The sequence below is a fragment of the Haliotis cracherodii genome, unplaced genomic scaffold (assembly GCF_022045235.1).
Source record: "Haliotis cracherodii isolate W230 unplaced genomic scaffold, xgHalCrac1.p SCAF_7, whole genome shotgun sequence".
Taxonomy (NCBI): domain Eukaryota; kingdom Metazoa; phylum Mollusca; class Gastropoda; order Lepetellida; family Haliotidae; genus Haliotis; species Haliotis cracherodii.
Window position 1 is genome coordinate 63,298,163 of NW_027266330.1, and position 18,764 is coordinate 63,316,926.

At 41.6% G+C, this 18,764-nt stretch overlaps 1 protein-coding gene across 2 annotated transcripts in view; it reads right to left on the reverse strand.

Annotated features, from left to right (window-relative positions):
* LOC139448173 (TSC22 domain family protein 3-like) overlaps positions 1 to 16,378 on the reverse strand; it is a 78,400-nt gene extending 62,022 nt beyond the window's left edge. For both annotated transcript variants that reach the window (XM_071229694.1, XM_071229693.1), the window contains exon 1: positions 14,743 to 16,378. In XM_071229694.1, the coding sequence (XP_071085795.1) occupies positions 14,743 to 16,151 (1,409 nt within the window). In that variant the 5' untranslated portion in view covers positions 16,152 to 16,378. The remainder of the gene's footprint in view (positions 1 to 14,742) is intronic.
* Positions 16,379 to 18,764: the final 2,386 nt, after the last annotated feature.

An 18,764-nucleotide genomic window follows, 5' to 3' on the forward strand; every position in this document is an offset into this window, starting at 1 on the left:
ACTGCACTCCACTCCCTCACCCCCCACACAAATACACCCATGACACGGATCACCTCCACTCACACGGAACTGCACTCCACACTCCCTCACCCCCCCAACAAATACACCCATGACACGGATCACCTCCAATCACACGGAACTGCACTCCACACTCCCTCACCCCCCAACAAATACACCCATGACACAGATCACCTCCACTCACACGGAACTGCACTCCACTCCCTCATCCCCCAACAAATACACCCATGACACAGATCACCTCCACTCACACGGAACTGCACTCCACACTCCCTCACCCCCCAACAAATACACCCATGACACGGATCACCTCCACTGACACCACTCCGCACTGCACACTCCCTCACCCCCCAACAAATACACCCATGACACAGATCACCTCCACTGACACCACTCCGCACTCCACACTCCCTCATCCCCAACAAATACACCCATGACACAGATTACCTCCACTGACACCACTCCGCACTCCACACTCCCTCACCCCTAACAAATACACCCATGACACGGAGCACCTCCACTGACACCAAACTGCACTCCACACTGTCTCATGTTTCTAAATACTGCGGCCTACCAACCATGTGACTTGCCACAGCGGCATGTCTGGGATACCACACGCTATGTAAGTAGTTGTTGGAATATGTAATCCCGGTCTGTAGGTCACCATGGTGGAGGGAGGCAGTCGAGTTGCGTCATCCTCCACTCCACTTATCACAGCTTGACTTTCACGCTACAATCCACATTTCATCACTCATTGGTTTGGTTTTACGGGCCACTGTAAGTCATCATGTGTCCAAACTTATACAAATATTTTCAAATCGTCCTGCATGAAAAATGAAAAGTGGTTTTGACATTTTGTTTGGCAGTTTCTGAAATGTCCTGTTCAGTATTTCAGTGATACTTCTGCCAAACATAGAGGGAAACCCAGAGGGAAACCCAAAGTGAAACCCATGAACAGGGTTTCAGATTGGTTCATTTTCTGATTGTCATCCAAAATGTCATGAAGCTTTTTTTGTTTTTTCTTCAAATATGGCAAAGATGATGAATAATGTTGTTATGATTTGAACAACCTTCTCCAGTTCGTTCCCTGGCCATCTGTCTTGAGCAACAACTCTGGGTCATAGTGCTGAAGAACATGGGATTCGAACCCACAATCATCAGATCCTAATCAGATGCGGTTGGTTGGTTGGTTGGTTGGTTGGATGGTTTGTTGTTTAACGCCGCACTCAGCAATATTCCAGCTATATGACGGTGGTCTGTAAATAATCGAGTCTGGACCAGACAATCCAGTGATAAATATCATGAGCATCGATCCCCGCAATTGGGATCGATAACATGCATCAACCAAGTCAGCGAGCCTGACCACCCAATCCCGTTTGTCACCTTTTACGACAAGCTAATCACCTTTTACGGCAAGCATGGGTTGCTGAAGACCTATTCTACCCCGGAATCTTCAAGGGTCTAATCTGATGCAGGAAGGCCACTCACCAAAGTGAACGAAGCACCTTAAAGCACGGGGTCCCTCATAACTCCCGCATGATACATACTCATGTCATAACATCCCCTCACGTAATCTGACATCTTCTCATCTAAATACATTCTTTGTGCATGTCCCCATCAGCTACGTAACCAACTCACATAACGTACACATTTGGAATGTGAAATGCATTTTTCCTGGCCCCACATGGACGAGAAGGGAGGGGGAGGGGGAGGTGGGTAAAGGGGGGGCACTCTGACAACTGATGTGACTCACAGGCTTGATGTCCAGTGAATGCAACACTGTTGGGACAACAGTGCTTCTACATCACCACATGAAATAGTTGACATATTTTCACACGTAACATCTAACAATCTGGTGTCTGTTAGGCCAGAATATATCTTAAAGCTTGGTTTACAAATCTGCTGGCTCCCAACAATCGGGATACAATGACATGCGATCAACCAAGTCAGCAAGCCTGACCATCCGATCCATTTAATAGCCCTTACGACAGGCACAGGTTGCTGGCGACAAATGTTCTTACTTGGAACCAACACGGGTCAAGTGAGTGAGTGAGTGAGTGAGTGAGTGAGTGAGTGAGTGAGTGAGTGTGTGTGAGTGTGTGTGTCTGTGTGTCTGTGCTAGTCCTGACTAAAGCCAATCTTAAAGTTCTAGCCCACTGAGATACCATGCCACAGTTTAACATGAATACCCCACTCAGACACAGTATACAGACTCGAGCCGACCAGTCCTTGTTTTTGCCCCTTGATGCCGAGCGGGGATAACAACATGTCTTTTGGTATGACGCGTCCGGGGATCAAACCCTGGACCTTCCACTCTCCGGACAGACACTCTACCACTACACAACGGAGGCGGTCCCGCACAGGTCAGCGTAACATGGGTTAAATATAGATTGGGGAGTAACTGTCAGCGGTTAAGTGTGTTTCAATCAACCAGTCGCTATCCTGCATAACATCAACACTCACTCACTCACTCAAGCATCTCTAGGTCATATTTGTATTTGTAACACCAATTAGCATAAATATTCAACACAAAATTTACTTCCTAGCATTCAGGGTAAAAAGACCTTCAATTCAAGCTGATTCAGCAATAAGAAGGCTAATGATTTTTTGACACATCACAACTGAGTGAAAAAAAATGCCATTGACTGGCTCACAAGGGCTGATAGCATGACCCAGTTTCCCACTGAGAATGACTGTATGTATGTTTGGTGGACAAGACGACATGTGTACCTGATAAAACTCAGCGTTTGAGAGACAACTGTGTCAATGTGGGTCGCGCTGTAAAGGTGAGCCTGTCAGAGACCCCCCAAGACCGGAGGCCCCTTTCCCCTGGCACTTCACATAGGGATCCCGTGATTTCACAGGGTTTTAAAAAGTAGTCCATGGATGTGTAGTAATTCTATCCTCCTAATAGGCAAGTCAAGATATGTGGACAGTAAGGACTCCAGTCGCTTTTAGGGACAACTTGTTCGTATTATTTACATAGTCTAGAAATTATTATTTAAACTTGTGCAAGGGTATCCTATGTCCTGACTCTGGAATACATGTATACTGTGAAAACAAAACCAATCAATACAAAGTCTAACCAGCTCTATTAATAATCAGGAAAATCATTGTTATATTTTTAGAGGAGAGAAATAGATGTATAGCGTAATAAAGATTTCAGAGACTATATGCTCATCTATTACAACATGAGGAAATAAATTAATTGCAACTTGAGGGGAACTTTAGTAATATGAAAATAAATTCATTGCAACTGATTACACGCGATCTGATTGGCTAACCATGCAATTGGATTGTTTGTTTCCATAAAAATCTTTAAAAAAGAGGCCACACCCACTAACTGACCACTGTTTCCTGATTGGCTGTGGCCTTTCATTACTGGGCTGAATGATGCCACTGATTTCATATTGTTGTCTGCTGGTGTTATTTGCTAACCAAACCTTTGACTGAAGATGAGTATTTTGGTCCTTAGCATATGTTGAATAGCATATCATTTAGCGTTGACTCAAATATGTTTCTGCCGTTTTTACATTCAAAATGCAAACTGTACTTAAAGCAAGTTCATAATGTGGGACCGAAGCCAATGGTGACATCAGTCTAGTCCCAAGAGCAGGGGTGTCATACGTAGTTGAGATTCGAAACCTCGACCTCCCATAATGTCGGACCGAAGCTAATGGTGACACCAGTCTAGTCCCAAGAGCAGGGGTGTCATACGTAGTTGAGATGCGAAACCTTGATCAGCGGATCCTGGTACTAAGGGAGGCAACTGTGCACTTGAGACATCACATGAACAGGTTGCTGTGCAGCATGATGGATATGATGTCATGGTTGTTAGCATGGTAAGACATCGGAACTTTTTTTTGGACCGACACGCATCCAGGAAGTTCAATTCCAAAATACTTGCAGTGAGTGTGTGAGAGCGTGTCTCACTTTGGGCCGCCAAAGTCTATGAGAACTAGTGGCTCAAGTTGCAGACTCATCACAGTCTACTTGAGATGACAGACGTAGACACACATGGTTCAGGAAGTGAGTGCAGTACAGGTATTGAAAACTAGGGCCAAAGTATTACTGGCGTAACTGTAAGGCCAATATTTTCTGACTGTGCTTGTTGTATAATGCCGCACTCAGCACTATTCCAATTAAATGATGAGGGCCTCTTAAAACAGTGTCTGATATTACGAGCACCGATCTACGTCATCAGGGCATTAAGACACCTGTCTGTGCAAAAACTCCTGACACTTCTTGTCCAGAATTGTCTCCTGGCATCTTCTTCAATGGATTTTAGTATTATTTGTTTGTTTTGTTTCTTTGTTGTTTAACGCCGCACTCAGCAATATACCAGCTATATGAAAGTGGTCTGCAAATAATCGAGTCTGGTCTGGACCAGAAAATCCAGTTATTGATATCACAAACATCTATTTACACAATTGGGATACGATGACATGCATCTACCAAGTCAGCAAGGCTGACCAGCCGATCCCGTTATTCACCTCTTATGAGATGCATCGTAGTATTATTAAGTATCATACAGTATTAACTGTCTTAGCTGAGCAAACTGGACTAAATAGTTCACAAGACTTGGTCGTCAGAGGAAGTGGCGGAACTCACAGATAGTGCTATATCTGCTTTCTGGACATCAGATCAGAAATTTGTTTGTCAAGCAGATTTTTCTTCTTTTGATTTCAATTTACATGATAAAAAAAATATAAATTTCTGACCCAAATTGAATTGAACAATTATATGACAACAGTTTGGTTTGGGGCAAACAGAAGAATATCCCCACCAGGGCCACAGATGTTCTGATTGGAACACATGAGTTGCTTCCCTTGGGCAAAATACGGTGGTTTTTATTTCTTGGTGTATACTAGTTTCTAATCCATAGATAGGGTAATGGTGAAAAAAAGGTTTTTTTCTAAAAATTTGTCAAACATTTCTTTGTTTTGTTCTATTTAGTAAACTGCAGGGTCAGAACATGTATAGTCCATGTTGTACAAGGAAAGTCTAAAACTGATCAACATTGATTGAAATTCATCGGCGCTTCTACAATCAAACCAATAAACTTTATGTCGGCAACTTTAGACAGTAGGCTGGAACACAAAACCTCTGGGGATTCTGGGTAATATTGCTCAGGCCAGCTGACTTGGTTTATGCATATCATCAGATCCTATTTATATGGATCAATGCTCATGATATCAATCACTGGATTGTCTGGTCCAGACTAAAGGATTTACAGACCGCCATCATACAGCTGGAATATTGCTGAGTTTGGTACAAACAAACAATTCTTAACATGGGTGTCACTCTACCAAGTTAAGCTAACAAGGGTCCTTAGTCTACATCTACTGAAAGTGATGCCAGGTTAGCAGGAACCGACACCCCACAACTCGGGTCCACCCTCAAGTTCCGAATGAATCGACTTTTTCCCCTCTTTCACTCCACCACAACCACAAGGCAGTCTGTCTGTCCACACAGCATGAGTCTGTTGACTTAGCCCACCAAGCAGATTATACAGCCAGCACCAGTTTACCTAGCAGACAGGCTTTTTTATTTTAAGATGATGATGAATACACTCTTCACAAGTTCCACAAACAAATCTTCAAGATGTCATCTCCAGTGTTAATATTTGATAATAATTTAGTCCATTATTGATCAGCGTGTTGACCTACTGTTTGCAGACTTGAACTACCTATACACAGGGTGCATGATTAATGTGCTCCTAGCCTGCCTGCCTGCAGGTGCCCCAGTGGTCTATTGTGTTCACACTTAGCTAAGTTAACAACCCCTGGAGACTTTCATTCACCCAATACTGCCAGATAAACTGCACACATGTAGTTCTTTGTAAAAACTGTCAAAAACTTCTTTGACTCTTCAGACTTCACTTTTTTTTCGATGTCCTACGTGCTATTTCCTGAGTAATAAACGTTCAAAACGCTGACTGCCTACAAAAGACATTGCAGCCTTACAAATCCCATAACAACATGGAGCACCATTGAAGGAGGTATCCCACAAAAGATCCTCAAAGTCATTCTATTAAGTGCCACATCTGCCTTTTGTACTAAATAATTTTTTTACTATCTAATAAATATTGTCACTGCAAGATGCACCAAAGAGATATTAACTGTCACATCTGTTTTTGTCCACTGACTAATAAATTTTGTCACTGGCTGACTAGTTAAATTAAAATGAAGCATTCTTCTCATCAATATTACATATTACAAAGCATGATATAAAACAGCAATAAAGGAAACACTTCAAGTCACTCTGGCATGTACACGTAATGGTCACTGGGAGTGAGTTGGGTTTCAGTAGTATTCCAGCAACGATCCACGGTTTGTCTGGGCCATACAGGGGCTGGTAGGTTTCATCAAGTTTGTTTGTTTGATCGTTGTTTAACATTACACTCGGCAATATTCCAGCTATATGACGGCAGTCTGTACATAATTGAGCCTGACCACCCGATCCCGTCAGTCACCTCTTACAGTGAAGCATGGGTTGCTGAAGACCTAATCTATCCTGGATCTTCACTGGTGTGTTTCATCAAGTGAGTGAGTGAGTTATGGTTTATAGTCATCATGGTCATCAAGTAGTAGATGTTTAAGACCTGCATCAATTCAGACTTTCGTCCTACAGTGTCCCACTGGGACATCAGGAAACACTGGGACATCATGAAACACTGGGACATCATGAAACATTGTTCAAAGTAGTGTCATGTTTCTTGTTTAAGGTGAGTGAGTGAGTTGGGATTAATGCCTCTTAAATATGATGACATGTCATCTTAATATGCGAGAGAAGCCTGAGGTGATATCATGCAGGTCGTTTACCACTTTGGTGAAACCCAAGAATAAAGTATAATGCTGGCGAACTAGGCTCCAACCCATGATCGGAGGTGCCACAGAAAGAATCTGAGGCAGTAGATTCAAATATCACAGCAGCATACCTCAAAGGCCCCCCAACACACACACACCTGAACTTCTAACACCAGATATCATAAATGACAAGTATGAGTTTCTACTTTGACATATCAAAGAACACCTGTCATACTTGAGTCAAAATCGTTTCATGCCCAATTAGTCCCAACTCCGATTGTCAAAAAGCTTCACCGCGACCTTGACATCCCACCTACAATGCTGTGTTTGTCTACCGACGTGCTGATGCTAGACATAGTTCCCTTGCCTGTCCTACACCTGGCTTCGGATCAGTTCATCTTCCAGGACACTGACTGATTGTCAACCAAACTGTCCCCACAAAATCAATGTACCTAACAACCCATCAGTCACTACGACCGTCACTGAAACCCACTCACTCACCAGATACTGACTGCATGACCCACATCTCTGACCTTATTTAAGGGGGCGTCGTTTTGGATTGACCCAGTCCTTGCCAGCCTCATTCAAGGCATTTATAACTGACTCGGTCTGCTAATATAAAATGTATTATCATAGATCATGCTCCAGTCAACAATTTCCAATGACCATGAGTTAACATCCTAATTTTTACTCTTTAAAATGTACCATGACCAGTCACACAGGTCCTTACACTGTCAGGGACACAAGTGAATCGGGTTGAGGTGTTACTGGAAACCAAGAATTCAATGAGAAAGGTATCTCAAAGATGTAAGCAGGCTTCCTTCCCCCCCCCCCCAATCCCTGCCTCTAAAAACCAAGCTAAAAAGTTGGCAGAATTATCAAAATTTGATTACAGAGTTTTCAAAACTTGGCCGCAGAATTTAATTTTATTTTGCCTCGGAATACAGTGTGGACTGCTGCACCAACATCACAATGTTTACCAGCAATCTGTACTAACAAGTAACATATCTGTTGTATCCCAACACTTCACACATGCCATATAACATGTACACATCAGCAGATATGGGAAAATGACAGATAGTGAAAGATAAACAGCGTATATCCTCAATACAAACGCGGTTATCTTCCAACTGTCGAACAATACACCACGTGACTGACTGATCCCTGAGACTACACCATGCTGGGACGTGTCCTGGGCGGTGGCAACAACTACTGCGTCATTTTTTCTGTTATTTACTGTTTCCTGAAAGTTTACTGTACAGACTCTGATTTTTTTAGAACTATGAGGAAATGTGCTTATTTCAGCCCATCAAAAACAGTGGTCAATTTCTAAAATACTGCGAAGTGAGGAAAAGAAAATGAAAAAGGGCATCGACTAACTGGGCTAGTTATTGCTATCGTCTGAACAGCATGTATAACCTGAGAACAATTTCTTTCTTTGTCTGGAACAATAAAAAATGTTTCTCACAAGTACACAGATTACTACATACATCTCAGTGGCTTATCACCCTGAGCAAGGATAGTGATTAGCTCTGGTTCTATAGTCCCAGGCGCTAGTTATTCAAACTTTTAAGTTTAGGGTTATGATGAAAACCCCTGCTTTTCATACTTCATTTCAAACACTGTCATGAAGCAGATTGAAATCAAAATAAGCTAATCCTCCAACTATTGATTCATAGATGTGAAGATGTTTATATGTCAGTTGTATGACACCAGCTAGTAAATAACCGATTCCGGACCAGACAGTTTACTTCCCACTTGGAAAGTGTGACTGTCGCTATGGGGGGGGAAGTTCTCCCATCGTGGTTGGTGGAAATGTAACTAACTCTGTGAATGCACCTTAGGGTGAGGTGAGGTGAGGTGAAGTGAAATGGGGTTTAACGTTGCGTCCAAGATTATTGCACTTTCATAGCGACGTGCATGCACGTGTGTGTGTGGCTGCTTGTACTAATCCGGACCGATGCCGATTTATAGTGCTAGCTCACTGAGATACCATGCCGCAGTTTAACATGAATACCCCACTCAGACACAGTATACTGACTCCGAGCCGACCAGTCCTTGTTTTAGCCCCTTAATGCAGAGCGCCAGACAGGGTAACAACAAGTACCATCTTTTAACGTCTTTTGGTATGACGCAGCCGGGGATCGAACTTCGGACCTTCCGCTCTCAAGGCGGATGCTCTACCACTAGACCACCGAGGCGGTCTCTGGGCGGATGCTCTACCACTATACCACGGAGGCGGTCGCTCTACCACTAGACAACGGAGGCGGTCTCCGGGCAGGCGCTGTACCACTAGACCACGGTGGCGGTCTCCGGGTGGACACTCTACCACTAGACCACGGAGGCAGTCTCCGGGCGGACGCTCTACCACTAGACCACGGAGGCGGTCTCTGGGCAGACGCTCTACCACTAGACCACGGAGGCGGTCTCCGGACGGACGCTCTACCACTAGACCACGGAGGCGGTCTCCGGACGGACGCTCTACCACTGGACCACGGAGGCGGTCTGCACCTTAGGGAGGTAACTATGAACTGACTATGATCTCCCCGAGAATCAAACCACTTTGAAATTTCATATTACAGAACATCATTAAGGTATTTTGAAGGTATTTGGTATCAACAACTCAACACATTATCAAAACTGATATTGAAATCAACCGACCCATTGAAATAATATGTTGAAACATATCATTGAAAGAGTGAGTGAGTGAGTGAGTATAGTTTCATGCCGCTTTTAGCAATATTCCAGCAATATCACGGCAGGGGAAATGGGCTTCACACATTGTACCCATGTCCGGAATCGAACCCGGGTCTTTGGCGTGTCTAGCGAACGGTTATCAATGACTGAAAAAACAAGCTTCCTGATATACTGGTAATGCCAAACACTCGTATTTCATACAGTAAATATCACAAGATTTGATTTTAGAAGATGATTTCTACATGAGCGTTCAGGCACCAGGAATAGAAACTAATATTTCTAAAAAGTGTTTTCAAAAAGAGCCACAAGTCCAACGAAATCCTGCTGACGTATGCAGAATTCATTTTGCTCTAATATGAAACCAAGGACTGATGGTATTGACGTGTCCGACTTAGATCATATTGCAGCAGATGATGAACAGGCTATATACTGCTGGGATGCACTGCTGGCTGAAACAGACACCTCCTTGACTGTTTGTTTGTTTGTTTGTTTGTTGTTTAACGCTGCACTCAGCAATATTCCAGCTATATGACGGCGGTCTGTAAATAATCGAGTCTGGACCAGACAATCCAGTGATTGACATCATGAACATTGATCCACGCAATTGGGATCGATGACATGCATCAACCAAGTCAACGAGTCTGACCAACTGATCGCGTTAGTCACCTTATACGACAAGCATAGTCGCCTTTACAGCAAGCATGGGTTGTTGAAGACCTATTGTACCCTGGATCTTCACGGGTCTTCTTGACTGATGACTCTAGGCACAAGCAACACTGCTGGAGCCTCTAACAAGCGAATGTTGGCTTTCTCATCTTAAAACATGGACTAGAATTGAATATTTATGTTCACCAGTCCACAAAACTGATCCTCTAAAGAGTTGCCATCAGCCATAACGGTCAACATTGTACGCCACAACCTTATGTCAGATCTCATCCAAACATTTTGTTTTCTAGGGAATCTCGTACAAAACAAAATGTCTCCAGATAAAATCAACCCTTACTCAAGTGTGATGCAATTCAAATTCTATTTCAGGATAACCTATGATCCATTTGATGTTAACATTGACTTCATGGAAAATCAGCACAGCAACTGCAATTAAAGTCAAATATGTTTGGTTGCCGACAGCCATGTAGTTGGTCCCGAAACCTAAATGCACCCAGCCTTTCAGATAGATTCTCCTGCAGCAAATCATGCAGGTCTTTGAACATGAGCTTCAGACAAATTCCCTTTCTATGTTTGTAATTAAATAAGATAACCTTTAAGCATGTTACGAACCCATTGATTTGCCAATACCTGCCGTACTTTAAATTTTAACAAGCATGCTTCCTATTGCCAGGGCTGAATGCTGCAATGTTATCCTGACATTAAAATGGGGCAGTCCTGGGCTGATGTAAAGATACCTAACAATAACCATGGTAACAGTGTTCCAAAATTAAACACAAATAAGTCTAGAGGTCCTTGTCATATTCCTTCTGTAAAATGTTGAAGATTTAGGGAGTCACTGGATTTAGAAAAAGCAGGAAAAATCAAGGACCCCAGGCAGGCCTATTTCAGACATTGGAACACTTGTGAAGGCTAAGATGTAAATACAAGACAGATGAATTCAAGACTGGAACAAATGTGTTGACACTAATGGACTTATTGAGCTGATTCAATCTGTATGATATCAATTTTCACTCATGATATTTTTCTGCATCTTACCAACAAAAGCCTTTTACTTTTATTTTCATTCTGCACTTACCAGGTTGCAGAGAGGCAGAGGATAAAAGTATGTGTTTCCTCAATAATGTGAATAAAGCCAGAAATGTATGCTACATCATTCAGTCATGCCCTCTTCTTTGACATGGAGAGAAAGGGAGAGGTGGCTGAATCAGAGTTGTCTCCCTTTGACAGCAACTCCAAAGTTACTGAGGACTGCCACCTGGTATTGTTTTCTCTTCACATTTGAATAGACCTGATAACTTTCTTGTTTATGATTGAGCCTACCATGTCACTTGTAGAAATAATTCAATCATATTCAGCAATGGCAGGTCAACAAATGTGAAACTATACCATATGGTATGTTTGACTGAAACCCTATCAATGAACAATTACTCTTAAGACTATGAAGAAAACAAAAAGTATTTGTATAATCACAGACAGTTACAAAATGATATCCTCACTTATGATAATGTTAACAGTTTCAATTTACCCCTTTTCTCTCTGTAACCATAACAACTGAACTCCAGTCACCCTTGCTTACACTTATAAGAACACGCTACAATGGTCAGCAGTAAATCTGGTAACTAAATGAAACTAAATACAACCTTGGAGTAAGCATGGTAAGACGTGATGGAAAACAAAGGAAATCAGCTCACAGCTACATGATGGTGAAGACAGAAGCAAACAAGGCAACTGCGAAGGTCTGGCAATAAACAATTCTATGGTGACATCTACATGATATCTAGAATGTAAGTTCTATTTATGAGCAGGATGACTGAATTAGGCGTGGCAGTCCCTGAAGGAATCTTATTTCTGTACATCCATAAACAGGTATGACAAGCCTAATACGGAGCAGTGCTCGACACTCACACTGAGTCTAACATCTTCTTAAGGGCCAGTAAAATTAAAGAAATGGTGGTCCGATGGTCTAGTGTTTTTTTGGGATGAACAAAGTACTTAAGTTTGTCCGACTTTTGAAATCAGCTACAGATCAAGTCTAAACTCTAAGCACCATTGTGTCTAGAAGAGATCAAACAGGACTTTTGGCTTTTGGACTACTGACATATTTTGGTTAGTCTCAAGCACTGCAGAGGTATCATCTAACAAACAAAAGATAATCTTTCAAGTATCATCGGTCAAAATATATAATGTTCATCATTTATAAAGTTGAGTTTTCATTAATGAAGTGAAATCAATTTTATGAAGTCAATACACTAACGACAATAACATGTGAGGCTGGATCAAATTTGAAAGTTAAGTCTGATTCCTTTAGGGCTGTGGCCTAAATAAATATGATGTGGTTCCGATTAAGTTACTGACCTTCACCTTTGCTGTGATAGTCACTTTCATAAACTAAGAACGCACATTACAAATACACCAAACACTGCCACATTGACAGCAGTTCTGAAGCATAATTTCAGGGTTTCAATATAAAAGCAACACCAGGATTTGAACGTAACACTAGCCCACTAGCTCAGGGCTGGTACAAATTCTTGTAGGCAAGAACGAACTTCCCAATTTCCCCATAGGTTTAACATTACAAGGGTGTTTTATTCAGTCTTGGGCTAGTAATGCTCTCGAGTTTATGTCTAACCCTGCAGCTCTCTTCGCCTTGTTTGGAAATAAGCGTAATCGGAACCACATTATTTTTATCAAAATGTAACATGCACAACATAATAATACATGAGAGACAATCAGGGGAAAAAAACAGGCCAAAAAAAGAATCAAGTGAAAGGTCAAATCCCATCCCAAACAATTATCACTGATACACTTAACCTATTAACCCATTAAATCCATTTCCTTGTATCTGGTTAAGCAGGGTGATGAATGTTGCGGACCCAAAAGGGTGTGTCAAATACCCCTGGTTGTGATTACCATGACTTGACACAAGGATCAAGGATTAGGGTCAGTCAGTAGGTAGGTAGGTGGGTAGATCTAGTAAGTAATCTCGCAGAACACTGGGATACTTCCAGTGACCAAAGGCCCTATAACACAACTGGGGCTTGGCACAAGAGTACAATTAGCCCTGTGTTCAAAACCAACATGCTTGTACGTGTGGGTAATAACATTGTGTATTTGTGATCTGGGTTAAACGCTGCTTTGAACAGTATTCCAGTTATATCAAAGCATGTCCCGTTACAGTAGAAGGAAGGCCGAAGTGATGCAGATATGGTGCAGGCAAACCTAGAAATACTATGGGGACGAAGCGGGATTCAAACCCACAACCATAGTTTTCTGGCGTGCACTTATTGTATTAAAATGGATATTGAGTACAGATGCACTTATTGTCATATGGCATAAGTACCATGTTACATAGCCACTAGGTCACACACAAAAATATGTTGTGGTTCCGATTACAGCAATTCTTAAATAGGGTAAGTAGATTTGTAGGATGGGATTTTTTTTTTTTAACTTTTAAACAAATTTGATCCATCTTTCCAAGAAGACCACTAAAATTGTTAAACTGAATGCTTTGCTGTGTCAAATCATGCGTTGCATCATTTCATGTTCTTTTGAGCATTGTTGAGAAAAATAAAATATATTATAAAAAAACAAAAATTCACATTTTAAGTGTCAGGTAACTGTCTCCATTTGTATTGTGTCTCAGGCTTCAAGTGACAGAGCAAATCATTTTAAGTAATAAAATTTGTTTTCTGAAATTTGTATCTTGTTATTGTATTTCATAAAGTTTTTATCAGTATTTAATTATCTTACATCTTATTTTGTACAAAGATGGTTTCTCCATGTCTTCATCTGCATGATCTGCATCCATCCACAGGGAACCGTGTCCAGCATCACTATTATCAAGTCCAACTCAACTGTCATTGTTTTCGCTCACAACTTTAGGTGGAACGATCATGTTTTTTCTGTGTGGAGATGGGAAAGTAGTTCATTGTACTTTGGCAGGATGTTATCAGCGGTACGGTCTACATATGTCGGAAGTTCGTAAACTCGATTCGATGCACCGCACACAGTACAATCATTTAGGTGTCAGAATCCTCGCATCACTTTATGGAGCTATCAAAATGTCCATTGACAGACAAGAAGTGCGATGAGATGAGTTCCATTGTAATCAGGAAACTGGCGATTGGGAAAACGGTGTCAATCGAATGTTAATCAAGTTAATTAAAAGTGAAAAAAACATTAGTGGCGAAAGCATTTCATAGGGTCAGTCAGGTAATCGGAACCACAAGATTTTTTTTATTAGACCCTATCCCACTTGAAGTGTGTTGCTCTGTATGTTTCTGTATATTGAACTGGCATTTATTATGCTCAGTTTTTAAGAGGGGAAAAGAAATATAAATAATCATCATAATAGACATAGACATGTCATGACCAAAATGGCAATATCAACCAACATATTGGATTCTGTGTTGTTTCAAATCCGCATAGTGACAGTGACCACCTAACACAACTGTAATCACTACGCTGTCCCCGCTTTTGGTAATGTTGCATTCTTGATTGGATACAAAACATATTGCAACGCTTTGAACACATAATTCCCAGTACATACCTATCATCCTTGATCTCATCAGCTGGCTGCGACATGCCACTAACCGCTGCAGCAAGGGGACTCAGAAGAGCCTGTGGTCCCGACGAATCATTTCCCACATCCCTCATAAGGTCCTTGTTCGAATCATGGTCGTTCGTTAAGGAAATGGACCCTGGCCGTGATAAAGCGTTAACATCCTGTCCATGCGTCACTTGCTGATGCCCCCCCTGGCCACTATCGGGGACCTGAGAATGTACACTGTCAGGTTGATTATCTGGATTTGAAACGTGGTTCTGCTGAGAAGCACTGACATTAATACTGTGACTTCCAGTCTGATTTACCTGTCCATAATGTTGCTGGGCCAGTTGATTCTGGGAAACTTGGCCCTGCGACATCTGATCAATGGACATTGATGTCATCGCGGGGAAGTTCTGGCCTTGTGGTGTGTGAGGGTCTATTGATTGTGGTTGCATAACACCCTGGCCAATATGGTTAGGGGGTAGCTGCTTACCACCTTGTCCTGCACCCACGTTCCCTGCCTGGCCGTGCAAATTTACACTCTGCCCCATGCTTTGATGTACATGCATTGAGGGTTGTACGTTTGTAGCCATTACTGTTTGTGGTATGCTTGGTGCTGTACTTGTTTGAGCTTGGGGCACTTGCTGTATGTTTGGGTGTGAAGCGACGGGTATGTGCATGGGCTGTTGCATTTGAGGATTTCCTTGTTGGATAGTTGTACCTATCTGCTGTCCAGCATTTATGGTTTGGTTCTGATTTTGTATCATTGTATCAACACCAGAAGTTTTTCGTTGTGGTGGAATAGCGGTTACTGGCATAGCAGGGGCTTGACTAGCTTGGGGGGCTGGATGGATTGGTTTAAATGTTTCACCTGGATTTGGAGAAAAACTAGCAGATCTAGCATCAGAGAGATGCTGTACAGTTCCCAAGGCACCAGCAGCGAGGGGGTTCCTTGAAGGATCATCCACCCCATGCACATAATGCATGGAACTATTGGCACTATTTGTACCAGAATGAACGTGTATTTCATCAGCATGTTTTACCTCTGACTTTTCCGAAGCTGGTTGTGTGTCTAAAAAGTCATGACACAGCCATCTACCACGACGAAATGGCTCTTTAGTTTCTATTTTAACTACCCTGAACCTAGACTGGGCATCTGCTGGTTTGAAAATCTCTTCTGGAGTAAGCACAGCATCCTGTTCTATGTCAGTGGCTTTAGAGCTGTCAAGTATTTCTGAGCTGAAGTCTTCCGTATGACTCTCGTCCAGATCATCCATACTATCCATGTCTCCATCGGCGTCATTTTGTAACTCACCGCTTCCACCACGAGTAGGTTTAGTGACACTTGTTATTTTGAACGTGCTCTTTTTCTTTGGCAAACTGGGATCGTCACAAACCCTTGTGTCAGCCATTTTGCTCGGACTCGTGAGTCTAGCAGCAAACACGTACAATCAAAACAGGGGCTCTCTTGAGCGACATGGTTCAATCAGGCACACATAGTCAACTCCGTAAGAGTCATATACCACTTCCCGAGGCATACATTACATTTTGATTCCAATAATGCCTTTCAAAACAATGCAATTCACAAAACAAGTAAGCTTATACCTAAATATCACTGTCAGTCGGCGATAATGGCGGACATTACAGGCATTGCATGATGGGAAGGAAACGACGTCATGACCCACTCGCAGTGACCCCACGAGGTCACTTGTCTCATGACCTCCCACCTTCAATGAAGTCATCGGACAAACTAGACTGTCGTTTAACGTGACTTCAAATTCACCACAGTTAATGGAATAAACTCATCCACGGAATAGTCGGAAATTATCATAACCCGACTGCATAGTCACAAAACTGATGTAACAAAGAACATCGCACGTGATGTTATTGCACGAGTTCATTCGTAAAAAATATTGATAAAACAAACACTCAGTTGTAAGTCATTACTGACGGAGCATGTATCCAAGACTGAGTTTTTTAAAAATGTACCAATATAACGCACAAGTGTGTGCTCATTCACGTTTTGTTAAAGTTAACAATTATTTTATTTTATATATAAAAATTAACACAGACTGAAACAAAAGGGGCACGGTGCCATACACAATCATTGCGCTCTGGAATCTAGCGGAGCGGACACACGAAACCAGACGAACAAAGTCCAAAAGAAAACGCCATTCATTGAAGAGGGTGGGGGCCATCATAATGAAAAATAATTCAACATTTGTATAAAAAAACATTTCATTGAATGAGTTTCCTTTTACACACACTTGATCTTTGTTCTCAAAGCGAGTTAGCTTTTTCTGAATTATACAATGGCGCGCCAACAGCCATTAAGTTCTGTGTTTAATAACCGGAAAGACTCAGGCTATTGCGGGTGTCGATTGTCTCAGATAACATGTTGTGAATATTCATAATTATGTTCGCAGAAAATTATTTTTTCAATAAATAATAATATTTAAAGTATCTGGGGAAACATTCTGGCAGCTGGTGTAATTAATCACAGTGACACATATTATGGACAATTACTACATTAATTGTGTTTTGTTTTGTTTTTGTTTTTTTAACGTCGCTCTCAGCAGCATTCCAGCTATATGACGGCGGTTCGTAAATAATCGAGTTTGGAGCAGATAATCCAGTGATTGACAGTATGAGCATCGATCCAAGCAATTGGGATATGATAACGTGCATCAAACCAAGTCAGCGAGCCTGACCACCCGATCCCGTTATGTCAAGCAAGGGTTTGTGAGGACCAATTCCAATCATCACTTTCACTGGGGTATTATTACACGCATCGAAGCGCACTTTCATAACAAACACATGTTCATTATTGTTTGTGTGACATACTAAATAAACACCAGTCCCGCTCACACGGAACGGCTTAGTCTGTCATACAAACATTGAAACAAAAATATCCAATACAGCCCATGCAAGTCTATAACAGGTAGCAAGTCTCGATAACTGCAGTTTCAGTATCTATGCTGTTTTTTTAATATTATTTTATGAAGATAATTTAACACCTGCATTTTGTGTAAACTATTTTCATTTAAAAGACTAGATGGCTCATTATGTCGTATAGATTTTGTTGCATAACTGAGAATGTACGCAATTTGGAGTGTCAGCACTTCAACAAAATGTAATACTGTCCCCGAACAAATGCTACACATGTGACGCACAAAATGGAATGCAAGTTTTTTTTCCTCTATTGTCAAGTCGCGTATTTCGGGAAAACGGATGTCAGAAATAATACGTACACCAGAAGGAGGGGGCATTCATTTCCAGATACCGTAAATCCTTGAAAGGATGCTTGGGATGCATATCATCAACACACTCTAAATACTCTGTAATGGAGGCACCATGCAGTTATGGATTTTAAGTACCTCACATACCATTGTCTTTGAAGCTGCCCCTGTTTCCTGTACGAATTTTAAAAGTATTAAAAAATCCGTATTTTTTCCTCTTCCTTTGCGTGTTCCGACTGCATAAAAAAACACCAAGAAACAGTCACGATTTCAGAACATTTGGGAACAATGTTTCAATTATTTATAGAAATTTGGGGTGTGGTGGAGTCCATTTTGTTTGTTTGTTTGTTTGTTTAAGGTATGTGATATATTATAGACATGATGTTATAAAATAGAGACTGTTGGAGAAGACCGCGGACTGGCGGACACCTTAATGATTGAATTGTTTCAGCAATGCTAATTTAACTGCCGGGGTAAAAGAGAGTCTATACAGCCATGTTTGATGGTGGCTACAACTGAAACAGACAAGAATGGTTATTCGATGGGGATGTATTTGCTGTCGTTTGGGGACCCTAAGTTTGCAGTGTTTCGTCGGCTGTTTCCAGCCCAGTAACCTTTCCATAATGTTTGACATTGTTTCGTCAAATCCAGTTTTCGAGTGCACACTTTCTTTTGTCCGTCAGTCTAGTTTACATTGCTTATTGCGTCCCACATATTTATTACATATATTTATACCATGGGACAAATTATGACACGTTCTTTTGTTCCATGTGTGTTAATAACTAA